Source organism: Elephantulus edwardii, unplaced genomic scaffold (assembly GCF_000299155.1).
Source record: "Elephantulus edwardii isolate Elephantulus edwardi_28Jun2011 unplaced genomic scaffold, EleEdw1.0 scaffold00028, whole genome shotgun sequence".
Classification (NCBI taxonomy): Eukaryota; Metazoa; Chordata; class Mammalia; order Macroscelidea; family Macroscelididae; genus Elephantulus; species Elephantulus edwardii.
Window position 1 is genome coordinate 10467626 of NW_006399778.1, and position 27641 is coordinate 10495266.

The 27641-nt window shown below is 45.3% G+C and overlaps 1 protein-coding gene across 3 annotated transcripts in view; it reads left to right on the forward strand.

Moving 5' to 3' along the window:
* ECE1 (endothelin converting enzyme 1) overlaps positions 1-27641 on the forward strand; it is a 77530-nt gene that overhangs the window by 7166 nt on the left and 42723 nt on the right. For all 3 annotated transcript variants that reach the window (XM_006883562.1, XM_006883561.1, XM_006883563.1), the window contains 2 exons: positions 3331-3472; positions 12424-12636. In XM_006883562.1, the coding sequence (XP_006883624.1) occupies positions 3331-3472; positions 12424-12636 (355 nt within the window). The remainder of the gene's footprint in view (positions 1-3330; positions 3473-12423; positions 12637-27641) is intronic.

A 27641-nucleotide genomic window follows, 5' to 3' on the forward strand; every position in this document is an offset into this window, starting at 1 on the left:
TCCCAGTAGTGGAATTGCTGGGTCAAATGGTATCTCTATTTGCAACTTTTTGAGAAAGCGCCATACCGCCTTCCACAGTGGTTGCACCATTTTACACTCCTACCAACTGTGAATAAGGGTTCCAGTTTCTCCACAACCTCGCCAGCATTTGTTGCATGCTCTTCTGTTAAATTTTGCTATTCTGACTCTGCAGTGAGATGATATCTCATAGTTGTTTTGATTTGCATCTCTCTTAGAGCTAGGGATTTTGAACATTTCTTCATGTGCTTGTTGGCCATCTCAATGTTCTTCTTTGGTGAAGTGTCTATTCATATCCTGTGCCCATTTTTCTATTGGATTATATACCTTTATCTTGTTGTGGTACTCAAGTATTTTATAAATTCTAGATATAAGTCCCTTATCTGACATGTCATTACCACTTTTTCCCAGTCTGTGGCTTCCCTTTTTACCCTGTTGGAGAAGTTTTTGGATGTGCATAGGGATTTGATTCTTAGAAGGTCCCATCCATCTATTTTATCTTCTGGTTGTAGATTTTTCAGGATACTTGGGAGACTGTTTATGTTCTGGACTAGGCCTACTAGAATTCTTCCAAGCTTTTCTTTAATGAAGTTTATAGTCCTTGGTTTTAGTCCTAGATCCATGATCCACCTTAAGTTGGTGTTTTTTACATTTCAGAGTTCTTAAGGAGCTTCAGAAAGTGGCACTCCCCCACCCTTCCTGTGTACTGGTTTTGTGTATGAGTCTCTAGGACCTTGGTCAGACTGGACCTCTTCAGAAATAACACCAAGCCTCTAGCTCCTTTTCGTGATTTTGGGGCCTCCAGCCAGGCTGGACTTCTGTAGAAATGCTAACTGACCTCAAGTTCCTTTTCCTGTGTTCTTCTTTCTCTAGTGCATCAATTCCCAGTCATTTCCTGCCAAGACAGCACCCAGCTCTGTTTCACTGCCCTTCCCTAAGGTGACCTGCCTCAGTCTCCCAGGTGTCAGGCTCCCTCAAGGACTGTGATGTGCCTCCTGAGAACAGGTATCCTGGCAGCTGTTGGTGAAGAACTGTGCAGCTTGGAAGCTGGGTCTCCTTGCCTTCCCTGGAGCTGCCCCCTCTCTCTCTGCTCCTTGGCAGGCTGAGGCAGCCTCCTTAGGAGTCTCCCTTCTTCCGCTCACTACACTCCAGGCCTTGCTTCTTGACATAAGCCTTTCCAAAAAGCAAATCTAGCCATGCCACTCAAGCTCTCAGCAAAACATAAAAACTTGTTAGCCTGTACCACTTAGGAGCTAGACTTTGCTTCCTTCAGCTCTTTCTCATTCACCTGGCTAGCTCATACTTGCTATTGAAACCCAGCCCAGGCATCACCTCCTCTAGGAAGCCTTCCCTGAGTGAACTCCTGCCCACCCTTGTCTCTTTTCTTTTTATTGTAGTTTGAGTAAAAGACTACAGATCACATTTTTTCCATTCAGCAGTTTATGTATCTTTTTCATTTGTGACATTAGTTGCATCATCCTCAGTATAACAGCATTCTCTCCACTTCTCCCTAGTTTTCCATGGCCATCCATCCTTCTTTCCTGTCCCTTTCTGCTTTCTGAGCTTTGCTTTAGGGAAGCTGAGGCCGTTTTGGTCTTGTGTGGTTGGTGGTTCTGAGGATTACCTTCCTCATAGGTGTCACTGTTCATTTCATAGCTCTCTCGTTTGGTTGAAAGGTGATCCTCTGGGGATGAGTTCAGTGCCAGTTTTGAAGACTGTGAAAGGACCATAGTCTTGAGGTTTCTGCCAATTTCAGACCAGTACATCTGGTTCTTTCATAATTTTTATTTTCTTTTTCTCTTGCACTCTGTGCAAGACCTTCTACCATATAATCCCAATGAAAGTGGCTGGAGACCGTCTAGTTCTTCTGGTCTCATGCGAGTAGAGATTTTGGTTCTTATGGCCCCTTAGTCCTTTGGACGAATAATTTTCTTGAATTTCTTCACTCTTTTTTTTTAACCTCATTACAGAGGGAAAACCATTATGCCTTAAACAGTTACACCTTAGATGGCTGCTTGCAATGTTTTAAAATCTTAGTCTCTACTTACCAAAGTAGGATGTAAAACATTGTCTTTATGGACTACTTTATGCCAGTTGACCTAGATATCCCCAAGACTGTGTTCCTAGGCTTTTAAGCCTCCACACGCATCCCCTCAAGGTGTTGGTTATGCTAGGAAGTTTGTATCACTTTGCCCCCTTGTGCTCTATTATATACATGGATATACTTCAGTATAAGCAATACCTTTGCAGAAATGCTTTCTGTCAAACCTATATATATGTTCTAGTGGGTGTAGTCCTGTTCCTGTCTCTTTCAGTTTAGCCCTCTTTCTCTGTAGTCCTTTTATCTTTCTCCCTCCTGGGCTGTGAGTAGCTCAAAGGGAAGGAGCCCCCTTCCCCTCCATGTGGCCACATGGTCACTGAGCCGAGCCCCACCTCCAGTAGACCCTCTTTGTCCTGCTGCTGGCTCTTGCAGGAAGCACCTCTAGTATCAGGGAAACCCTGAAATTGGCCTCAGGTGGGAGGGGCCTGGGCTGAGGCCTGTGCTGACCCCTCCTCGAGCCCTGGAGGCCCCTACCACACCCTCCACTTCCTCCCATTGTGCCTCTTTTCCTGTTTAGCCAGACTCTTAGACCAGGGGCCTTTTCCCTCCCCCTAAGGACCTGCCTGAATGTAGCCATTTCTCTGTGCATCCCTCCCCTGACATCTCCTAAAACCCCAATCTCTAACCCACTGGTGGAGTCGCGTCGACAGGGTCTTGAACCCAAGTCATTAACTAGGTGGCAGCCTCCGGACCTCAGTTTCCTAATCTGTAAAAAGAGAAATAAGAACGCAGCTCTTCTTTAATGAATTAATTGAGAGGGTAAATGTACTGCTCCTGGGAGTTGTAGCATCCTTGTCGCCAGCCCTGTTACTGAGTTCCAAGGAGAGCCCAGCTGGACACTCCCTGGATGCCTGCAAGTCCAAACATCCTGTTCTTTTATGAATTCCTTACAGAAGAAACAAGGAAAAGCGGAGTTGGGTGGGTATTTTTTTTTTCTTTTTCACTTCCACCCATATCGTGTAACACTGAAAACACTGGCCTGGCTGGATCGAGCTACTGACTCTGATGGTTGAGTGCAAATCTGAGCCTCTGAGGGTGGCGGTTCCTTTCCTGGATTAGCGCTGAGTTTGTGGGAACTGAACCACTCTTAAGGCCTCAGGGTCGCCCTGATGTCTCCCCAAGGTCTGGGCCTGCAGCAAAGTCCCTTCCTCCTGGAGAGGAGGGGCCCTGGACTCATTTTCTCTCCACCTCTCCTGCCTCCTTCCCTGCAGGTGAACTTCCGCAGCACCCAGAGTGGGCAGAGGTGCTGGTCTGCGCGGACCCCGGTGGAGAAGCGGTTGGTGGTGCTGGTGGTACTTCTGACAGCAGGGCTGGTGGCCTGTTTGGCAGTGCTGGGTGTCCAGTACCAGACAAGTAGGTATTCTGTGTCACATTGTGGGCTTGGCTCACTTCTGCTTGGGGGAGAGGGGGGAGGCTTCCTAGCCCCAACCAGCAGTGGTCTCAAAGCCCAAGAAGGGATCTTACCAGTGGCTAAGGAGACTGAGACCTGAGACGCAGCAGGGGACAGTATAAAGGTTTTGGAGCCAGAAGGACCTGAGTCCAAATCTTGGCCCAGTTATTGCCTGTGTGGCCTTGGACAACTCCCTTGACCTGCCAGAGCCTGAGATTTGTAGTAAAAATAGTGGCCCGTCCAGAGATGGCTCTGAGGGTTTGGGATAGTGTGTATAATAAGATGCTTGATGCCTGTTACAAGGCTTTGTCAACCCAGCTCTGTGTGCTCTTGTTGTTAGGAAAAGAAGTGGACTGACCAGACATACGGTTAATGCTTACAGCCAGTAAAACGGCTATAATGGCTTCTGTTTCCTGACTGTGTCCCATGATCCACACATCACACCACTACTTTATAAGCATGATCTCAGTTCTTCCAATAACAACCTCATGCATGAAGTGTGGTTAGTTTGGGTCCCATTTTACAGCTGAGGAAGCTGAATGGCTTGCCTGACATTACAAGGCTGGGGAGGAAGGAAGAAATGAGGCCGGCATTCACCACAGGCACCGCTTCCCTTGGTAAAATCCTTGGCCTAGGTGTGCTTGCTGCTCCTAGAAATGAACTTTCAGCCCCCCAGAAGCCTTGTCCTTGGCAAGCTGTCCTTTGTGAGCCAGCATGTCCTTCTGTAGCAGTATAGGTCTCCTCCACCTTGGATGTAGTGACCTGGCCCTAGCCCCACTGTCAGAGCCCTTCGAAGCTGGTTCTGGGGACTCTAGTTGAGTGATTGGCACGGGCTCATTGTCCAATAGGCATTCGTTGGACTAGAGAGGGTGAGTCCAAGTGAAAACTGAGGACGGGGAATCCAGCCAACTCCAGCGGCTCTCCCAGTCCACTGGCACCTCAGCATCTAGGTTTCTGGTTGCACATGGCTCACCTGGCTGAAAGGTCTCTGGGACTTTTGCTCAGGATCCTATCCTACTGACTTAGTCACTTGCTCTTTCAAAGAGACAGTGACCTTAAACAAGTTTGGGGAACTTCCCCAGCTTGATTGAGTCCTTCAGCACTCTGATGTCACTGGCCCAGATCAGCATGAGGAAGTGCCAGGGACCTCATCTGAGTTATCTTGGCCTCTTTCTTGGTCAAGTACAAGTCTGTCAGTCATTCACAGATTCATTCCACAAACATTTAGTGAGTGTTTACCTTGTGACATGCACCGGATTAAATATATTGGTGGTGCTGAAGAAAGAATTATTTAATTGCTTGGTTATTTTTTGTTATTGTTAACCTCTCTATGTGTGTGTGTGTGTGTGTGATCCTTGCACAGAGGCCATGCTAATCTCTGTATCGTTCCAATTTTAGTATATGTGCTGCCGAAGCAAGCGCTGTTATTGTTAACTCTGAGGTGGAGCTTTCTTTTTTAATCGTGCATTGAGTGAAAGTTTACAGAGCAAATTGGTTTTCATGTCAATCATTCATACAGATTTTGTTTGATGACATTAATTATAGTCCCCACTAATAGCACACTTGCCACTTCCTTCTGTCATTATCCTTTCCATTCAGGCTTCCATCCTAACCCTTCCTCCTCATGGTCCCCCCCCTCCCCGAGCAAATGGAGCAAATGCTGCCCTGCTGATCTTGTATGGTTGATTGTTGTAAGGAATCAATGCCTCCTTGATGTTACTGTTCATCTTACAAGCTGTCTATTGTGTGGCTGAACATTGAGCTTCATGATAAGATTAGTTCCAGACTCAAACAATTACTGAGGGTCAACGTCTCAGGGGTCCTGCCTGTCTCTATTGGAACAGCAAGTTTGGTCATTGTTGTGATTCAGAGCTTCGTCCCACATTTTTCTCCCATTCTACCCAAAACCCTCTGCTGTGATTCCTTTTAGAGCCATCAGCCATAGCAGCCGGGCACCATCTAATTCTTCTGGTCTCAGCATGGGAGAGATTGAAGTTCATGTGATTTATAATTGTTTACAATTTAATACTTCATAGATGACTTTTTTAATGGAATGTACCTTGCATTATGCCTAGCTCAGCAGGTACACTTGTGTATTTGATTGATTGACTAATGGTTTCCAGACCATTAGGCATATGTACATGGTCTGATGCCTGCCTGCCTATCGTGTTGTTGATAGGTGCCATTGAGCCAACTACAATTCACAGTGATCCTGCACACAACAGTTCTGAACCTTGCCCTATCTTGTGGCATCCTCATCACCTCTGTTATGTCCAAGCCCATTGTTAAAGTTACCGTTGTCAATCTATCCTGTTAAGACATGTTATCATGTCTTCCTGTCTTTCTCTGACCACCCTCCTTCCCCAGCATGGTATCCTTTGGCAAGCACTGGCCCATCCTGACAATACGGCCAGAGTATATGAGATGAATATTTTGTGGTGCAAATGATTAGAGTGAGCAGAAGAACTAGGAATAAGATTGGGCTTAGGAATGGCCTTTCTCTGCTGATCACCCTCATCTCAAATCAGCTTCAGTTCCAAATACTCTTGCCTGTCAGTCAGGACCCCGCCTAGCCTCATCTGCCCAGCTCCTGGCCCTGTGTGGGAGTAGACCAGACTCCAGCAATTAATGTTGCTTCCATGTATTCTCAAGGTATGTCTTCACTTCCCGAGGAATCAGGGAAATCCCCTGAGGACCAGCTCTTGGTGGTTAGCCTGGCCCAGAGCTGCCTGCTGTCACTCCTAAGTGGGGCCTACAAAGGGAAAGTCTCCGCCTCTATCCCAGCTCAAGACTGGGTAAGAGGATCAGGTGGAGCCAGGTAGAGGATCATGTGACCCAGGGCGCAGCTCATCATCTCATGGGCCATCGTGACCTGGGAAAGTAGTAGCCACTCAGGTGTCAACAGCCACGTTGTTACCCAGCAGTGAGCACTGGCATCAGTCACGTTAACACAAATGCTAGGCCTGTGAAAGGAAATCCTCTAACGATTTTGAAAGACCCACCTAGAAATTACTTCTGGACACTTGATGCATTTTTCCTCCTTCCTGCTATTCCCTCTTCTCCAGACACTGCAGGTGCTTTGGAGTTGACAGGAACCAATAACTTCTCCCAGAAAATCCCCTAAAGTCTCCTGTAGTGTGCCAAGGCCAGGTGCGTTCAGACAGATGTCTGTGAATTAGATCTGAGACTTGTCGCTGCCTTCCTGATTGATCATACCTAACCTGGAAGAAAGAAATCTTTTCTGCCTCCATGAATGGTGGCTGAGTGTCAGCCAGAGTTCTTTCATTCATTCAATAATTTAGTCATTCAGCAAATACATATTAAATAGTTGCTAGCTGCTGAGTACAATGCTGTTGTTTGAAACTATCAGCTACAAGTCCCAGCAACCTAATGAACCCTGGAGCTGAACTCTGCCCTGTCTCTGCCATCCTCACCATCTCTCATGTACTTGAGTCCGTTGTTACAGTTACTGTGACAATCCGTCTTGTTAAGGATATTCTTCTCTCTCTTCCACCTTTCCAAGCATAATGTTTTTCTCCAAGGACTAGCCCCTCCTAAAACATGCCCAAAGTATGTGAGATGAACTTTTCACCATCCTTGCCTCCAAGGAGCACTCTAGTTGTACTTTCTCCAAGACATACGACATACTTGTTCATTATCTTGACAGTCCATGGAATATCACATACTCTTCTGCAATCCCACAACTCAAATGCATTAGTTCTTCTGTCACCCTTTAGTTCTTCTGTCATCCTTATACATTGTCACACTTTCCAATGGATAGCAAGTAACTGAAAAGACCATAACTCAAATCAAGTACACTTTACTCTTTAAACTGACATCATTGCTCCTTAGCATCTTGAAAGCAGATTTTCCCAGTGTAACCCATGTTTTGATTTCTTGATTGCTGGTTCAATGGGATTGATTATGGATCCAGGCAAGGTGAAATCATTGACAGTTTCAGTCTTTTCTGCATCTGTCACGTCATTGCCTGTTGGCCCAGTTGTGACAATTGTGTTGTTGCTGTTATGTGCCATCAAGTCGCTTGTGACTCATAGCGACCCTATGTACAACAGCCCTAAACTGTGCTCTGTCCTGTGCCAGTCGCACTGTCTCTGACACTCCTATCTCGATTATCCCAGTCACTGAATCAATCCACCTCCTTCCCCTCCTGTGCCATCCCTCCACCCTCCCAAGCATGATGTCCTTCTCTAAGGACCGGTCTCTCCTCACAACATGTCCAAAGTATGTTAGACGGAGCCTCAGAATCCTTGCCTCCAAGGAGCCACACGGTTTAACCCTTTCCAGGACAAATCTGTTTGTTTTCCCAGCAGTCCATGGTATTCGCAATACTCTTCTCCAGCACCACAGCTCAAAGGCATCAATTCTCCTTCTATCCTCCTTGGTCATTGTCCAACTCTCTGATGCATAACAAGTGATTGCAAAGACCATGGCCTGTAACAGACGTACCTTAGTCTCCAGAGAGACACCATTGCTCTTCAGTACTTTGGAGAGGTCCCTAACAGCAGACTTTCCCATGGCAATGCGCCTTTTAATTTCCTGGCTACTGGTGCCAAGAGGGTTGACTGTGGAGCCAAGCAAACTAAAGCTGTGTACAATCTCAATCTCTTCACCATCCATCCTGATGCTGCCAATTGGTCCAGTGGTGAGAATGTAGATGAAGGAAATATAAAATCAAGTAGAACAGCAGGCCTGCCCTTAGGTTCACAGTCTGGTAGGAGAGGTAGACCAATAGATGGCTATCAAACACTGTGTAGTGTGTAATCAAACAGCGGGTATCAGGCAGTCAAAGACTCAAGAGGTCCAGAAGAGGGGTTACTAGGCCGGCTGGAGTCTAGAAGATTTCCCAAAAGAGAGTACTTGAGCTAAACTTTGCAGGTGTTAACTTTGATGTTGGTTGAGAAATACCTGGAAACAATTAATTATTCAAATATATGTTTAAGTACCTGCTAAGCCTGATGTATTTAGGAAATGATCTAAAAACCATTAAATATCCAATTAGATATATAATCAAACAGTTTTATTTTGGGTTTCACGTAGGTAGCCAGCCCAGACTCCCTGTGTGGTGTCAGCAGTTAATGGACTTAGTAGTTAATTGGGGGCGGGGGGTTTGTCCACCTAGAGGTTCTCCAGAAGAAAGGCCTGGCCATTTACTTTCTGGCCATTGAAGGCCCTGGGGAACACAGATCCACGCTAGCACCCATAAGGTGAAGTAAACTCAGCAGCAACTGATGTTATTGTTTGACACCGAAGGAACTCTGCTAGCGTAGTGCTTAATGTGTCAGACCTGATAGGTTGGCAGTTCAAATCCACAAAATACTGTGTGAGAAAGAGGTGGACAGTCTCCTGATTTACAGCCTCAGAAACCTGGTGAAAGGTTGCAAGGAGTTGGAATCGACTCAACAGCAGTGAGTACCCCAGTGCCCAAAGGGTCGGTGCTCCCTAAAGAGCTCACATCTCTCAGGCAGACTCCTTGACGCTTGTTTCTTCCTTTGTTTTAAGTCCAAATCCTCTTACTCTCTGTCTCTGTGTGTGCACTCCCACCCACACATGTAGCACACAGATTCTGACTCTCGCCTCTGAAAAGCACTTTCTTCCAGTCTTCTGAGTAGTCCCATGAGTTGAAATCTCGTCAAGCATTACTTCCTGTAGATTTTTGTATAAAAACAATGAGTATTCTTTTTTCCTTTTTCCTTTTCCAGCTATGAAATTGCGTTATAATAGTGAATAGGTTTTTTACAGACGTCCTCTTCCCCGACCCTACAAAGATTCCGACACTTCCTCTAGAAAGGGAAATAGAGCTGCATTGAAAATGGTCTGACCTGTTGTTTCATGCCGTTCAGTGGTGTAGGATTCATAGCAACCCTGTGACCCACAGATCTGAACCTTGCCCTATGAACCTCTGCTCCAGCCTCATGATCCCTGACATGCTTCAGCCTTAAGTGGAGCACCTGTCTCACAGCTAACATACTTTCTTTTGTGTGCTACTCTGCCATTTCATTAAAACGTGATCTCGGGACAGGCTGGCTTCCAGGTTTAAAGAGTATCCTGTAAGATTTACAGCCTCAGAAACCCAGTGCAGGGCCCCCACAAGCAGGAACCAGCTCAGTGTCAGTGGGATTGGTTTTTGTATTTTCTCCGAGCTAATCTCAAGGAGTCCTCTGTCCTCTACAGCTTCAGCTTGCCTTTTTTGTTTTGCTTTTAATAAGAAATTGACTTTTGTTCCATGTTCCTCTCCCATTCTTTCTTGGCCCATCCATCTGTGTTGAGCACAGTGGTGATACCTGGGCACCACATCTTCTGGCCCCTTAGCGGGTGAGGTTGTAGCTTGTGTAGACTGGTTTCCTCTCTGAGCTTTTGGTTGCCATTTTGTTCCTGGTGAGTAAAGAACCATTGCTGTGAGGTTGTGAATCATTTTCTAATTATATCATTATCTTAGAAATATTTACCTCAAAATCAAGAAACCTTGGGTTTTTTCCACTGTTATGTAGATCCCAGTCTGAAGGACTTTTGCATTTGTCATCGGCTATTAATAAGCCCACAAACTACAAGGCACACAAGATTGGCAAAGTGATGTTTTCTGAGTGAGGTGGCAATTTCCCCCACCAGCCCTTGTGTCTGCTCTGCTCTCTGAAAATTGGCCCAAGAATACCTGTTGGGTTTTATACAATAAACTACAGGAAGAAAAGCTTGACACAATTCTGGTTACTGGGTCTATTCAGAAGGCAGGCTAGATGAGAGTGATTTCAAGGAGTGGGATGTGTCAGGATCTGTGTGTGTATGTGTGTGTGTGCGTGTGTCTGTGGGGGAGTAAGGACAAGGTTTGTGTCAGTTATCATAAGGAGGGCATTGAATCCCCTCATTTTCAACCATTCCGTGCCCTACCCCCATCCAGACCAAGGGGACACAGACAGTGAAAGGAATAAGGGTCAGGCACGAGGGAGAGGGTCAGTTCTTCAGATACTTCTCTCTTTCTGCTCAATAGGACAGGGAGAGCCAGAGAGAAAGGTCACATGATAGGAACCTCAGCAGCCACCACCTGGTCACAGCTCTGCTCGCTCAGACATGGTTCCCTTCCTCCTCACAGCCCTGTGAGCTCAATCACACTAATCTTTTCTGTTTTTTAGATGGAGAAATTAAGGCTCAGAGAGATGGGGGTCACTCACACAAGGTCCCACTGCAGGAAACAGAAAGCTTGGGTTTGAAGTCAGGTCTAACTGCCTCCCTACTCTGCAGGTAGGGACACCCCTGTCCCTGTGACCAGGAAGGAGGTGGTGGGAAAGCAGAAGAGGGCAGCATTGGAGTGGACACACCTGGGTTCAGACCGCAGGGCTCCCCTTTAGCCCTGGGACCTTATTCTCTCCCTTCCTCACAGCCTGTTTCCTTGTTTGTAAACAAGGCTTTCACACTCGTATCTGCTGCCCCTTGGGAGGCTTCGGTGTGTGTGAGGTGTCTGACAGCACAGTACTCAGTAGTCATTGCAGCAGTCACCATGTCAGTCCACCTGGTCGAGGATCGTCCTCTCCTTCAGCGACCCTCCAGTCTCCCTGTTGTCTCCAGCACGGCTTGTGTCCACAGATGGGTAGGCTGCGTCTGTATTCTTAACACCAGTCTACATTTCCGGCCCTATTCCCTGCACTCAGATTTGTCTTGCCCCTCTGGTCAGGCTACTTCTGAGGCTGCTCATGGCCTGGTTTCTTTTCTTTGCCAAAGCCCACCCACTCATGATCTTTGTGGCCAAGGTCTGCCTTCTTCCTTTCCTCTAACCTTCATTCAGCCCCGAACCCGCTGCTCTCTGTGCTGGAAAACCTGCTCAGAAGCTGCTTTCTCTCTTCACACGTGTTTCGGGGCATGTATAGGCCTTCGTCGTCTTCTCTGCTGCCCAGCTATGCCAACTTCTATCCCTGCTACTTAGACTGGCTTCTGGGAGGCAGGGCTGCCCTGCCTCCTGGCAGTGTGGGCCAATTATCACAAGAAAATGTAGTGGGTGTCCAAAAAGTACTCTTGCCCAATTCATAGCGGGAAGAACAAGATGTAATAGAGAAAAAAAGAGGACCGTTCACTTCTGAGTTGTTCTCTGAGCTGGGTTCTTAGCCCCTTTGTGTCTGTTCATTTCCACGCTTATAAACATGCTTGTAAGCAAAACAGTGTCTTGGGCTTGTTTTGGGTTTTAAGAATTCAGTAAGATAACTTTCCTGCCTATGAATGATTCTTCATAGTTCCTGCCACTTCTCTTCCTTCCCCCTGGCACCAGCTTGTCTGCACATAGAAAAGAGTCTGGTTTTTAGAATGAAGAACAGCATCCAACAGTTATATTTTGACTTTTCTTGGATAATGATTCTGTACCTAACTAAATTATTAGCTCTTGCAGGAAAGGACTTTTTCTTTTATAGACAGCCCTAACACCACACACAAACACACATTCAATACACACATACCTTCCCTTACCCAGCAAAGAATCTAGAAGAAATCCAGCAGTTACTTTGTTGAATAAATAATGCATGCATGGCAGAATAAGCTTATTGAAAGACAGGAGTCAAATTTTTAAAATCAGTTCTTCTTTGTGGAAATAAAGGGGTGGAAGTGGGGGAAACAAAGGTAGGACTTAGAGAAACACTTTGATTCTGGTACTTTTCAGAGCTGTGGAAAGGATTGTTAGGCAACTACAATCAGGAGTAAATAAATCACAAATGAAACAAGTAGGTGATTTACAAGCCAAGAGATCATAAGTCTGTAGAAACCATTTCTCTGGAAGGGCCTAGTAATCATCTAGTTCCAGAACCTTGGTTGAGGCCGGGTGGGACATGCCTTTCTTGGGGCCCCAGCAAGTTGCACTGTGCTCCCAGCCTCCTCGCTGCCCATTCTTCACTGGCTTCTTGTACATGGCCCCTGGCAGGAGCGCCCCCGGTGTGCCTGAGTGAGGCCTGTATCTCAGTGACCAGCTCCATCTTGAACTCCATGGACTCCAGTGTGGACCCCTGCCAGGACTTCTTCAGCTATGCCTGCGGTGGCTGGATCAAAGCCAATCCCGTGCCAGATGGCCACTCACGCTGGGGGACTTTCAGCAACCTCTGGGAACACAACCAAGCCATCATCAAGCACCTCCTGGGTAAGTTCCTGGCAGGGGCACGGCTGAGTGGGCTGCAAGGGGCTGTCAGAGGGACCACCTGCCCAGGCTTGGTGAGAGGAGGAGTTTGGCAGACTGAGAAGATCTGAACCTGTGGAGTAAGTAGAACTGGGTCACAATGTCTGCCTGGTCACTTACTGTGTGATCCTGGGTAAGCTGTCATCTCTGAGCTTCCGAATTCTCTATCTGTAAAACCCAAACTGCAGGGTATTGAGAGGTACAGAGCATGTGTATAAACCGTTCACATGGTCTGTGGCACGTGCTAGGTATGCAGAGCTGATAGATGTGGTCATTAATTCTGTGGCTTCAGTCAGGAGTTGAATTTTTACTTTTTTAATTGTAATTTTTTTCTATTAATTTTAATAAAAGTTTACAGAGACTTAGGGTTTCCAGTCATTCATTGCTGCACTTTTCTCCCAGCCTACCCCCTTCCCCCCAATTCACTCTTCTCTTAAGAACAAATTTACAAATCAAATTGGGGGGGGTTTTGTGTGACCATTCATACACATTTTGCTTTGTAGTGTTAATTATGAAACTAATAACATCATTGATTTGGGGGGTTTGTATAAGATCTTAAAAAAAAATCCTCTGCCATTGAGTCAATTCCAACTCACAGTCACTCTATAGGACACAGTACATATAACGCCCCTTAGACTTTCTAAGATAATAAGTCTTTATAGAAACAAACTGCTACAACTTCTTCCCAAAGAGGAGCAACTGCTAGATTTGAACCACTGAACTTTTGATTTGCAGTCAGTTGCCTTAACTGCAACACCAGTAAAGGAGTTGTATTGAGATATAATTTGTGTACCATAAAATTCACCTTTATAAAGTGTACAGTTTGTTGGTTTTCATTATATTCCCAGAATTGTGTAATTATCACCACCAGTTAGTCCAGAATGTATTCATTATTTCCAAAAAAATCCCTATTCCTGTTGACAGTCCCTCCTCATTTCTGCCTTCTCTCAACCCCAGCAACCTAGTCTTCTTTCCATCTATATGGAATTGCCTATTTGAGACATTTCATATAACGAGGCTCATATAATACGGGGTCTTTTGTGACTGATTTATTTCATTAAGTAATATGTTTTCAAGATTCTTCATTTTGTAGTTGTCAGTTCTTTCTTTCTTCTTTTAGCTGTATTCCCTTATACAGATACACAACATTTTTCTTTTATCCAGTTCATTGCTCTATGGGCATTTGGGTTTACTTCCACCTTTTGGCTGTCATGAACAGTGCTCCTGTGAGCATTCATGTTCATGCTGGTGTGTGCACATGTGCTTTCAGTTCTCAAGAAGTAAAACTGTTGGGTCATAAGCTAACCTGTGTATAATATTTTGAGTAACTGCCAAACTGTTTTCCCAAGTGCCTGTACTATTTTACATTATGACTAGCAATCTATGAGGGTTCAATTTCTCTACAATACTTAACATTACCTAACTTTGTAATTTTAGCTGTTCAAGTAAGTGCAAGTGATATCTCATTGTGGTTTTTGTTCAGCTCCATATCTTTTTTTACTAAGGAGGCAATTTACATTTATTGAACAGATGTTACAGACCAAGTGTGGTTGTTGCTGTTGTTATGTACTGTTGAGTTGGCGATGACTCTTAGTGACCCTCTGAACAGTAGCTCTGAACCTTGTCCTATCCTGAGCCATCCCTCACCTTCTCTGACACGGCTTAGGCCATGCCACAGTCTCTGTCAGTTCATCTCATCCAGGGTCTTTCTCTTCGGTGCTGACCCTCTACCCGTCTAACTATGATATCCTTCTCTAAGGACTGGTCCTTCCCAGAAACATGCCCAAAGTATATGAGACAGAGCTTCAAAATCTTCACTTCCAAGGAGCAATGTGGTTTCACCCTCTCCAGGACAAACCTGTTGCAGTCTACAGTATGTTCAGTACCCTTCTCCAGTACCACAACTCAAAGGCATAATATTTCTGTCATCTTTTGTCATTGCCCAGCTCTCAGATAGACAGCAAATAACTGAGAAGACCATGGCTTGTATCAGGTACGCTTTAGTCTCTAGACTGACATTTTTGCTCCTTCGCACCTTGGATAGGTTCTTGATAGCAGATTTTCCCAGTGCAACTCATCTTTTGATTTCCTCACTGTGGGTGCCAAGAGTGCTGATTGTAGATCCATGCAAGATGAAATCATTAACAGCTTTAATCTTTTCATGATACTGCCTATTGGCCCAGTGGTGAGGATCTTTTTGTTTTCCTTGATGTTTAGATGTAATCTGTATTGAAGACTTCAGTTGTTGACCTTCTGTAGCAAATGCTTCAAGTCCTCCTCAGGCAAGGAAAGTTGTATATATGCTGGCTGAGTTCTTTTTCTTCCCAACAGTAATAGGGAAGCACTTGAGAATGATTGACTATGTCTGGCTTTGATTCATAAAGGCTTAGCTATGTAGCGAGTCCCAGCTTATTGTTGTTGTTATGTACCATCGACCCTCCAGCAGGTTTTCAAAGGCAATAAATTGCACCAGAGGAGATTGTCACTCTTACTCCTCAGGAGCAGCTGAGGGATTTGAATCACCTACCTTTTGGGAGACGCGCGGTGTTAGGATTGGTGGAAGATCTATCAACAATCTGTGTTATGCAGATGACACAACCTTGCTCGCTGAAACTGAGGAGGACCTCATGCACTCAGTGCAGAGGGTCAAGGACTCAGCCTTCAGTATGGACTGAGGCTCAATGTCAAGAAGACAAAGATTCTCACCACTGGACCAATTGGTAGCATCAGGATGGATGGCGAAGAGATTGCGATTGAGATTGTTCACAGCTTCAGTTTGCTCGGCTCCACAGTCAACACTCTTGGCACCAGGAGCCAGGAAATAAAAAAAAATGTGTAGATGGGAAAGTCTGCTGTTAGGGACCTCTCTAAAGTACTGAAGAGCAACAGTGTCTCTTTGAAGACGAAGTTGCGCCTGATGCAGGCCATGGTCTTTGCAATCACTTGTTATGCATCAGAGAGCTGGACAATGACTAGGGAGGACAGAAGGAGAATTGATGCCTTTGAGCTGTGGTGCTGGAGAAGAGTATTGAATGTACTATGGACTGCCAAGAAAACAGATTCATCCTAGAGAGGGTTAAGCCAGGCTACTCCTTGGAGGCAAAGATTCTGGGGCTTCGTCTGACATACTTTGGACATGTTGCAAGGAGAGACAGGTCTTTGGAGAGGGACATCATGCTGGGTAGAGTAGAGGGACAGCGCAGGAGGGGAAGACCCTCTATGAGGTGGATTGATTCAGTGACTGGGGTACTCGGGATGGGTGTGTCAGAAGCAATGCGATTGGCACAGGATAGAGCAGGGTTTAGGGCTGTTGTACATAGGGTCGTTATGAGTCGCAAACGACTTGACGGCACATAACAGCAACAACAACAACCTTTTGGGTTAGCAGTGCAATTCCTTACTATGAATCCAACAGAGCTCCCTACAGCTTAGTTATGCATTTGTTTTTCTTTTGTTATTTCTGGTGAAAAGATACACAACGAAGCTGACAGGGGTTACATTCTTCACACTTTGCCCTCAGTCCCCTGCTCCTTGTCCCTGTTGTTCCACCTCTGTGAACTTAATCTCTCCCAGCTGGTTAAGATTCTTCTTGTTGTTGTTGTTGTTAGGTGCTGTCAGGTCAACTACCACTCATAGTGACCCCATGATCACATCAAAACCTTGCCTTTTCCTGTGCCGTCCTCACACTCTCTGCCACGCTCAAGCCCATTGTTAAGTCACTGCCTGCCACTTGTAGAGATCATTCGTTCTTTAAAGTACAAACTCTCAAGGCTAATCTTTATTAAATGAGTTAAATTGTTTAAGGGTGACTTCGTGAGTGCAGCTTGCCTTTGACCAGTATTGCCTGTGGTTTTAGATAGCTGTAAACAAGTATTGAGGTGGAGCACACATGATGTAATGTTTAGATAGTGATCCAACTAAAGTTCTAACAAGTCCTGGGAGAGCTGATTGACGAAGACAGAGATCTTTGGCCTCATGGTGGTAAAGCATGTATGTTAAGCCATCTAAGCAAAGTGTTTTTCTTCTCATCTTCTTAGGCCTCAGGCGCCTCTAGTTGACTTTAATGCTGGTGGTTTTATCCCTCAATTGGGATCCCTGGCTTGCATCTTTGCATCTCTGCCCCTAGTTAATGAGTTACTGACTGCCCAGGCCGGTCGTCCTTTGGCATGCCATCACAGTGCCCATGCTGTACATGCAGAAGCCCTGGCATGAGAACTTGGCCTCAGGACCCTCATTCTTTCCCTCTACCACTGGCGCGTGTCCCATCTTTAGACAATAAAACCAGAAAATGGGACAGCCCAGGTTGAGCTGTCCTTTACCTGCTCTGTGCTACCAAAAGTGACTTTGAGAGACGATACAGACTTCATTTCAGAACTCGCTCACTGTCATTGCCACTGGGTTGGAACCAACTGGATGGAATGAACAGAACCGAATGGAACCCTCCATTGGGCTTCTGCGATTCTAAGCTGCATGGGTGGATAGTGCCCATCCTTCTCCCAAGGAGTCTGGTAGATTCGAGTCACCAAAGAGGCATGGTCTCTGGGTTAGCAGCACAACTATCTATGGATGTGGCCAATAGAAGTTTAAAAGCAAGTTTGTCTGTCACATAGTGAGACGAGAACTCGGAGGTGGCCCCTCCCCAGCACTCAGAGATCCCACTGGGGGCTTGACTGGGACCATCAACAGAAGCAAGGAGGCTAGAGTCACAAGGACCTAAATCAAATTCTCACTCAGCCATCTACCGCCGTGCGATCTTAGGAACAGTTAGTTCCCCTCCCTGGGTTCTTGTGCTCACCCCTAGAATGGGAACCGTATCTCCTCCTTAGGCCACGAGAACTAAAATGAGAAAGAAAGTCCATTTCAAGTACTTTAGGCAGGGCTCTGTTTATGTTAATATTATTCATTTCCAAATTTGGCATGGCATTTTATGCTTAGCTGAGCTCTTTTGTAGATGCCACCCGACATGATCTTGTAGGGTGGAAACCGGGAAGGTGTTATTTATGCTCATTGATAAATGAAGACTCTGAGGGCTAGAGAGGTTAGCTGTGCTGCCCAAGCCAAGCGAGTAGGAGTCGGAGCTAAGACTTGCCTGACCTGTAGTCCTGGTCCTTTCCCCCATCCCACAGCACTTCTTCAGTTGGAGGAGCTGATTTGGCAAAGCACAGGGCCCTGTAAGCCTGGTGAAAGGAGGAGACTGGGGTTCAAATCTTGACCCAGCCATTTCCTGTCTCTGATTTTGAGTCACCAGCATAACCTCACTAGGCTTCTCATCACTGAAACAAGATCTGTGCTACTGCCTTAGGTAGAATTAAACGAGAAGGTTGTTAAAGTGGTTTGCACAGCCGTAGAATTAAACGAGAAGGTTGCTAAAGTGGTTTGCACAGCCGTGTCATCCTTTAGTGGCTCTGCTTGTGCTGGTGTTTGTTAAGTGCCCACCTTGCATGCCTACTGTTCCAGGCCGTTTCTATCCACTGCCTAACTCCTCTCTGCAATCCTGGGACTTTGGAATTAATGACCCATTTTATGAATTAAGAAAGTACCGCTCAGAGAAGTAACTTTTCCAAGGGACACATCGCCAGTTAAGAATAAATAGAGGCTCAAGTTCTAAGGGGAAAGAAAGGCAAGTAAGCCTTCTAACTTCTCAAGCCTAGAATTGACCTTTATGTGTTGGGAGCTGCCCATGAGGCCTGATTCTGCTGGTTCGGAGGCTGGTGCATAGCAGAAGGGCTTTAGCCTGAGTCTCAACTGAGTCTACACTCCCTGGAATCCTTCCCAAGCTGGCAGGCTTCTGAGAAGTAGGCACCAGTTCTTGACCCTAGCCTCACACCTCCACTGTCACTGAAGATCAAGTTGTGGGTGGGGGCTACACTGAACTCATCAAAGAATAGTCAGAACAATGCATCCAAGCTCCTGACCCCAGACTCAGGGCTGATAGTATTTGTAAACGAGGCTGCATACAGCATTTTGAAATCAGGAAACCCTGATTACTATAATAGGTCAACTGCTTATCTGCTGGGCAGCTTTGGGCGAGTGTTCTGGCTGTCCTCCAGTGGATCGTCCTTGTCTGTAAAATGGGGTTGTGTATGATAAGTGGGTGGAAGTACATAGCACAGAGCCTGGCACTTTGGGAGTGCCCAGTAAATGAGAGAGGCCTGGGTGATAGAGCCCAGTAGGGCTCTCTGACTGCAAAGAATCCACCAGCCTCACCTACAAGGTGGGAAAACTGCCTCACCTGCGAGGTGGGAATAGCCTTGCCTAGGAGGTGAGAACTGGAGACACTGGAGGGATCTTGATTCATCAGAGAATTAGTAGAGCATGTATTGCTTTTAAAAAAAATTTAATTTTTTATTGTGATTTTTTTATTTATTTTGTTTTGCACATTTTCCTCGCTCCCCCTTCCTTTCCCCTTCCCCAGTCCACTTTGCAATGTACCTCTTATTCCAGATTGTTGTCATATCTCAATATCCAATCATACATTCCTTTTAGACAGTTCTTTCCTTCATCTGTTCCAATGTAGTGTTCATATCTATCCATTCTTTTCTTATTCTCCTCTCAACCCCCCATGTCAGTCCTATTTTATAACAATGGTGTTATGCAGTATTTGTCCTTTTGTGACTGAGATATTTCACTCAGCATACTGTCCTCCAGGCTTTTATTGTGATTTAAATGAAAGTTTACAGAAAGGCTGGGTTTTCATACATTCATTGTTGCATGTCTTCCTCCCTCCCCTCCCTTTCCTCTCCCCCAGTGCACTTTGTAATTTACCTCTTGTTCCAGATTGTTGTCATGATATTTAATTTGATATAGAGACATTAGTTTGGGTCCAGTTACTAAAGAAAGGATTACAGAGTACTCTTATGGCATGTGGTTGTTTACTTATATTATTTTATTCCATTCTCATGGTGGACCCCTGGAGTAAGTTGTTTATGCTCATTTTATAGATGACTTAAATACAAAGATACCGGTCTGAGATCCCTAAGCTGGAAGTAGTGGGGCTAAGAGTCAAACCCAGGACTCTAGGTTCTCAAAACGTGTGCTTTTTCCTGACTCTGATGAGTGAGGTTCACCATGTGGAAGCCACAACTGGTGCAGCTTATGCAGGGAGTGAGTGACTGAGAAATGGGGGTTACCAGCCTCCTTTCCTCACTGACTACTTGGCTGAATTGTCCAGGTCCAGTGACCACAAGAGCTGGGGTCACCCCAAGGGCTTCCTTGAAAGTTACATCTTAGGGTTCCCTTGCTCAAGCTCACTCCTGGGAACTGATCTGGACTTGGCCCATTACCTGGTATACCTGGAAATCCCCATGGGTGAGTGGGTAACAGAAATGCAGACGTGTGGGCCAGCACATTCCTCGGCTTAAGGCCAGACTGATTTCAGCTTCCCTGTGCCAAGGGAGGCAGCCCCGAGCCTCAAAAGGGAGCTAGAGCTCATGCAGACAGCCAGAGGGTGAACAGGCTGCTCTAAGCCTAGAGGCAGAACTTGCAAAGTGGAGAAAGGAAAGGGGACACTTGGGCTGAGTGACCCTGAGTTGGCCAGCCAGGCAACCACTTGCTGGATGATCTTGGACAAGCCCCTCCTTGTCTCTCCATCAGTCTTTGTTTCATCTTGCTCCCTCAAAGGGAATCTGGGCACATCTGAAGTGAGAGGGAGGGCTGCATGAAGCTAGGTGCCACTCTGGCATGTCCCCAGTAAACAGGGGGAGATGACCTCAGATAAATGAGGCACAGCTACCTCTCACCCATATTCTACCACTCACCCAGCCAGCCAGCTTGGACCTTTTTCCTTGGGCCTCAAGAGGATGCTTGAACTGCAGCTAGATCGTTTAGACTTAACCTTGCTTTTGGTTTTCTAGCCTCTGCTTTTAGAGTATTATACTACTCTACTCATAAGACAGTTCTCCCCTCCCATGCAGGATACCTGGGTTCGGTTCTCAGCCAGTCCACCTCATATGCAGCCACCAAACATTTATCAGTGGAAGCTAATATATTGCTATGATGTTTATCAGGTTTAAACTGAGCATCCAATCGAAGCAGAGTAGGGATAAAGGGTTGCCGATCTACTTTCAAAAACGAGCCAGTGGTAACCCTGTGGGTTACAACGTTCTACTTCACAGCCAATCCTGGATATGCTACAGTCAGGGCAATGAGCGGTATGTTCTGTTGTGCATGAGTCACCATGAGCTGGAAGCCAACTCAAAGGTGACTGACAACAGCTCTACTCTCTTACAGTCCCTCAAAACCTAGTCCAAGCCCACAGCCATGACGACTGAAGGGTCTTTCTGGGCTTAGTCTCCAGTTATGGTCTGTGTGCCTATCAAATTCCACAGGAGAAAGATGCATAGTCAACTCCCATGCAATTTACTGCCTCTGAAAGCCTGCTGAAAAAAACAGCTACGAGGCAATCTCAACTCGATGGTACACAGAACAACATCAGATATACGATATTTTAAAGTATAGGTAGCTCTGTTGGCCTCGTGGTACTGTCAACCCAAAGTCAAGCAATTGGAATTCTATAGCTGTTCTAAGGGAGAAAAATAGGCAGACTCCTCCTGTGCAGTTAACAACCTTTGCAAACCTGCTGGAGGGTCAGTTTATGAATTGATTCCAGTTGGACAGCACATAGCAACAACAGTGATATATTCTGTAGCATTCATGCAAGCTTATTGTAATGATTCAAGCAACACAGATTTCATAGAGGAAAAGATAGTATGTTCTGTTTATCCCAACAGCAGGCTTCCTGTAAAAAAAAGAGGAAAAAGTCATCCCAAAAGCATGAAATGTGTCTGTCAGCAGTGTGCTAATTAATCCTGTCACCTCATGTATTATTGATATTTTTTCCATCCTTACTTGTCTAATTTTATTGGATTCTTTTCCCAGCAGCTTTTCAGAAAGCATCTGCATCTCAAATGCTTTCTCTCCAGTAGCATGGTTGGATGGATGGATGATTTGATTGATTCGAGGACGGAGGGGTGTCCAGGGCCTTTTGGCAAGCAGCTGTGTTGTCCCCACTCCACCGTGACTTCCTGAGCCATGCTGGCACAAAGAATTTAGACTCCAGTCCTGGTCTCTGCCTCTTATTTCTGGAACCTTGAACAACTTACTCAGCCTCTTGCCTATAAATTGGGTGTGCTCCTCATAACACCTACTTGTTGAAAAGGCTATAACAAGATGTGTACCCAGAGCCACAGCCACACCCACACACAGAGGAAGCAGTTCATTCTTTCTAGAAAGCACAGACATGCCTGGGTCCAAATTCCAGCTGTGTGTCTCTTAGTTCTGCAAGTGCCTTTACTCCCTTGAGCCTTGTTTGGCATCTCCGAAATGGCATGATCATCTCCTCTTTGAGGATATTGGTGCAGTCAGTTGAGGTACCTTTCTGAAGCTGTCAGCACAGACCCTGACTTGCAGGAGGTGGCAGTAAACAGCAATGGTGTTATCATTATTTTTGTTCTTCTGTAGAAAAAAACACCACCCTTATCAGCTTCCCCTTTCTCCCTTGTTAAGATGGGGCTCCAGAAGCCTGTTAACTGTCTAAACTGAGTCCGTGTTTTATCTAAAACAAACAATGACTCTACCCTGACATAGAGTTCAGCTGGTCCCACTGCAGCCAGGGAGGCACCCCAATCTGCAGCCACCCTCAGGAGCAAGTTGATTAAATGCTTTCATCTCTGGGACGTTGGTGAAGGTGAGGACATTTTTTTTAATTCAAGGCCACTGAACATAAACACCTTTATATTGAGAGCCCTGTGATGTGGCCCTGGCCTACCAACTCATTTGAAGGCCTACCTCCAAAATAATGTGCCCTGGTTCAGTTCCAGAGACATCCCATTAGCTGCTGAATTTCTTCTTTCTTTCTCCTGTGAAACCAGAGAGTAAACATAGAGGGTTGTTGCTGGGAGCCCTCGAGTCGATTTCTGCCTCATAGCAACTCCGTGTGACTCTCCCATGAGGTTTTCTTGGCTTTAATTTTTTATGGGTAATCTCCATTTAAGTCTTTCTCCCAAAGAGCCATTGGGTGAAATTGAACGCACAGCCTTTTGATGAGCAGCTAAATATTTAAGCCACTAGGTAAAGGTATCTTAAAGATGCATTTCCTAACTGGGAGGGGAGTCCTGGTAGTGCTGTGTAAGCGAAGTGTGAGGCAGTTAAATGGTCAGCAATTCAAAGCTGCTCTGCAGAAAAGTGATGAGGCAGTCTTCCCGCAGGAATGCTTACGGCCTCAGAAACTCTGTGAGGCACTTGTATTCTGTTCCGTTTTGTTGTAGTTTCTAGACATCGTTGAGCTGCCTCTGAATCGTAGCAGTCCTGTATACAAAAGAATGAGACCTTTCCCCGTCCTGCTCTATCCTCATCTCTCTGTTGTGCTTAAATTGTGACAGTCCTTCTGTCAGTCTTGCTGAAGGTCTTCTTTACTTACCCTGTATTTTTCCAAGCATTTTAAAGCTCTCTTCCACCTTGTGAGGCAAAGCCTCACCATCCTTGCCTCTAAAAAAGCACTTGTGGTGCGTTTCTCTCAAGACTGATTTTTTTGTTCTTTTGGCTGTCCAGGGTATGTTCCGTATTCTTTCCCAGTAACCACAATTCACAGGCATTAATGCTTCTTTGGTCTCCCTGCCTCATTGTTCGAACTTTCACCTGCATATGAGACAATTGAAAAGGCCATGGCTTGAGCCCAGTGCATTTTAGTCTCTCAAGTGACATCCTTGTTCTCTAGCACTTTGAAGAGTCCATTAGCAACCGATTTGCCTGGTGTGACACATCATTTTATTTGTTGACTTCTGCTTCCTTAAGTGATTATTGTGGATCCAAGTAAAGTACAACCCTTACAGCTTTAATCTCCTCTCCATTTATCATGACATTGCCTATTGATCCTGTTGTAATGATTTTTGTTTTCTTTTTGTTGGAGTGTAATCCGTACTAGAGGCTATTGTTTTTAATAGTGTTTCAAGAACTCTTCATGTAGGTGCTTCAAGTCTTCTTCACTTCCCACAAGCGAAGTTGTGTTGTCTGCCTGTTCCAGGTTGTTAGTCCTCTTCCAATCCTGATGCCACATTCTATTTCATATAGTCCAGTTTCTCAGATTATTTGCTCAGCATATAGACTGAATAGATTTGGTAAAAGTACATACCATTATTGATTTTAAACCATGCAGAATCCCTTTGTTCTATTTGAGTGACTGCTTCTTAGTCTAGGAGCAGGTTCCACATGAGTGTAATGAAGTGTATTCTTCTCAATGTTATTATAATTTATTATGATCCACACAGCCAAATATCTTTGCATAGTGAATAAAACACAAGTTTCTTTCTGATATCCTCTGCTTTCAGTCAAAACCCATCTGATGTCAGCCATGATATCCCTCATTCCATGTTCTCTTTTGAATCCAGCCTGTTACTGGAAGTTCCCTTACTGCTTCAGCCATTTTAAAATAATCATCAGCAAAATTATACTTGTCAAGTCACCTGTGACTCATAGCAACCCTTTGTACAACAGCTCTGAAACCTACCCTGCCCGGAACCAGTCTCACTGATTCTAACACACCTACCCCCATCCCCCAGTTACTGTATCAATCCATCTCATCCAGAATATTCCTCTCCTGAGATGTCCCTTCACCCTTCTGAGCATGATGTCCTTCTTCAAGAACCAGTCCCTCCTGGTCGTGTGCCCTAAGTATGTGAGATGGAGCTTCCAAGGAGAAACTTGGTTTCATCCTCTCCAAGACAAACCTATTTGTTTTCTTGATAGTCCATGGTATGTTCAAGACTCTTCTTCAGCACCACAGGTCAAAGCCATCAATTCTGTCATCCTTAGTCTTTTTCCAGCTCTCTCATACATAGTAATTGCAAAGACCATGGCTTGGATTCGGCACACCCTAGTCTCTGGATTGAGAGTGTTGCTTCTCAGTCCTCTCAAGAGGTCACTGACAGCAGATTTTCCCAGTGCAATTCGTCTTTTGATTTCCTAACTGCTGGTGCCAAGAGTGTTCATTGTTCAGCCAAACAAGCTATAATTGTTAACGACCTCAGTCTCTTCTCCATCCATCATGGTGCTGCCAATTGGCCCAATGGTGAGAATCTTTGTCTTCTTGATGTTGAGCTTCAATCCATATTAAAGACCTCAGACCTTGACCTTCTGCAGCAAGCACTTCAGGTCCTCCTCAGTTTCAGCAAGCAAGATTGTGTCATCTGCCTAGTGTAGTTTAATGATGAGTCTTCTTCCTCCCAATCCTGATACCACATTCCTTCTCATAAAACCCTGCTTCCCAAATGATCTCTTCTACACATAGATTGAAAAGGTATGGAGACAGAATGCATCCCTGATGCACTTCTTTGCTGATTTTGAACCATATAGTGTTTCCTTGCTCTGTTCTGAGGACTGTATAGATTTTACATAAGCACAATCAACTATTCTAAGAATTTGTTGTGATCCACACAGTCAAATGCCTTTGCATAGTCAATGAAACACGGATAGGCATTCCTCTGGTACTCTTTGCTGCAAATTATACTTTGCTGAAAAATTATAGCTGTATGTGATATTGATAGTACTGTTCTATACTTTCTACTTCTGTTGGATCATATTTTTTCTTTTCTTTTTTTGATAGACAGAAGTGTAGACCTCTTTAGTCAGTTGGTGAGGTAGCTGTCTTCCAAATTGCTTGGCATAAACGGGAAAGCATGCGCAGGGCTGCTTCTATTTGTTGAAACAACTCAGTTAGTATTCTGTCAATTCCTGGAGTCTTGTTTCTTGCCAATACCTTCATTGCAACTTGGGCTGCTTCATTCTTGATCCTGTGCTACTTTTTTATGTGATGCAGTCCTGACCACTTCTTTTTGGTACAATGCCTCCATATACCCCTTCCATCTTCTTTTGCTGTTGTTTCTCATGTCAGTCAATAGTTTGCCCTTGAACCTGGCAGCATTGCAAAATGAGGCTTAAATTTTTTGGCTCAATTCTTTCAGCTTGAGAAATGCCGGATGTGTTCTTCCCTTTTGGTTTTCTAACTGTAGATCTTGGCACATTTCACTGTAATACTTTGCTTTGTCTTCTGAAGCTGCATTCTAGAACAAGTTTCACAGTCTCTGCTCACATGTATTGTGGTCTTTCCCCTCCCTCCATCTTGTCTGTTTAGTGGCATTTTAATTTCTCACTTATGACGTCTTTGATGTCATCCCACAATTTGTCTGTTCGTTGGTCATTAGTATTCAGTACTTCACATACATCATGAGGGTGGTGTCTAAATTCACATGGGATGTGCTCAAGGTCATATTTTGACTCTTGTGGATTTATTTGCATTCTCTTTAGCTTCAATTTGAACTTGCATATGAGCAATTGATAAGTCTCTTCTGACAGCTAATACTGAGCTTCTTCTCCATCTCTCTCCACAGATGTAGTCGATTTGGTTGCAGACACATGGTAGAAGGAGATATGGTTTGAGTAGAGATATTATAAAAGTTGTTGGGAAACAAATTGACCTGACATGCAGACTGTGGGATCCTGGAATAAGGATCTGAACTGTGTCAGAGCAGCCTCTCTGAGGAGAGACAGAGGCTGAACTTTAAGGATAGGTTCCTTTTCCCTCTCGGTGACCATGCGGGTGGAGGGAAGGAGGCCTTGGCCAAGCCTTAGAACTCACTTTAATTAGCTCAGCTCTGCGGTTCCTTCAGAAGCCTTTTCTGAGCTCCTTATCTTGGTGGCCTTGGGACACTGGAGGAAGATATGTTAAGCCTTCTCACAGGCAAGAACACAGAGTGTCCTCCTAGCATTTCAGGATCCTGGCCAGAGCTAGACATGGCTAGGAAAAGGCAGGTTCCAGGGCCGACGGAGTGTTGATAGTTCTCATGCTTAACATCTCAAGAAAGGCGTTGTCATAGAAAGAGTCTGTCCCTAGTTTTACAGGAAAAGCAGCCGCCATGAGATTGTCCCATCCTGGGCTGGGAGCCCTCACTTTCCTTCCTCTGAGCATCTGTTCCCCTGAGACCTCCAGCTCCCCCGATGTCTGTCATCCATCTGGAGGACTCTTCTCCCTCCTCCGTGGACCATGGAGTCACACAGGCCTACGTGGTGCTTGCGTGGTGCCTGGTCCGGAATGAGCGTCCAATATTGGATAAACACCTAAGTGAATACATCCTATCCAAAAAAGTCTGCATTGAGGCATGGAGGTTTGAGGGGTCTTTGAAGGAAGCAAAGAGAGGAATTTCAAATTTGGGAGACATGAAGGTGAGAGGAAGAAAAATGAGCCATGCATGGAATTCACCAGGAAGGGATCAGGCCGGACAGAATCAAGGGGCCCAGAAAACCCAGAGTGCAGCAGGGCTTAGGGGACAAGGGCATAGGCCCCCAGCACACAGTAGGTCCTTTACTGGCCTGAGTCCGTAGGTGGCATTTAAAGAGTTAATGTGGGGGTGGCGAGGTGGGGTGTGTGGGGAGAAGAGTGCAACAATGAATGAATGGAATTCCAAAATCTCTGTAGATGTTCATTGAAATGAAAAATAAAGAAATTAAAAAATAAAAAAAAAAAAGAGTTAATGTGCTCAGCAGCTAACAGAAAAGCTGGAGGTTGGCATCCACCTAGAAGTGCCCTGCAGTGCCTAGGGCTCTGCTGCTGAAAAATGAGCCACTGAAAACCTTAGGAGACACAGTGCTACCCCAAAACGCATGAGGCATGAGACCTGAGTTGGACTTAACTTGACAGCAACTAGTTTGGTGATTTTTGTTTGTGTGTGTTTGTTTTTTTAATTTTTAATTTTTTTTTAAATTTTGTGTGTGTGTGTGTGTGAGTCAAGTCAGATCTGACTGGTACAGGAGGAGATGGTCCCTCCTTCCCCGGCAGAGCATCTGGTGGATTCGAACCGTGCGCCTCTGGGATTGTAGTTGCAGCTCCTTGCCACTAGGCAAAAACAACACGGAAGTGTGTTTGTTTTTTTAATGAACCTAAACTACTTTGAAGGAAATAGCAAAAAATAAGGCCCCAG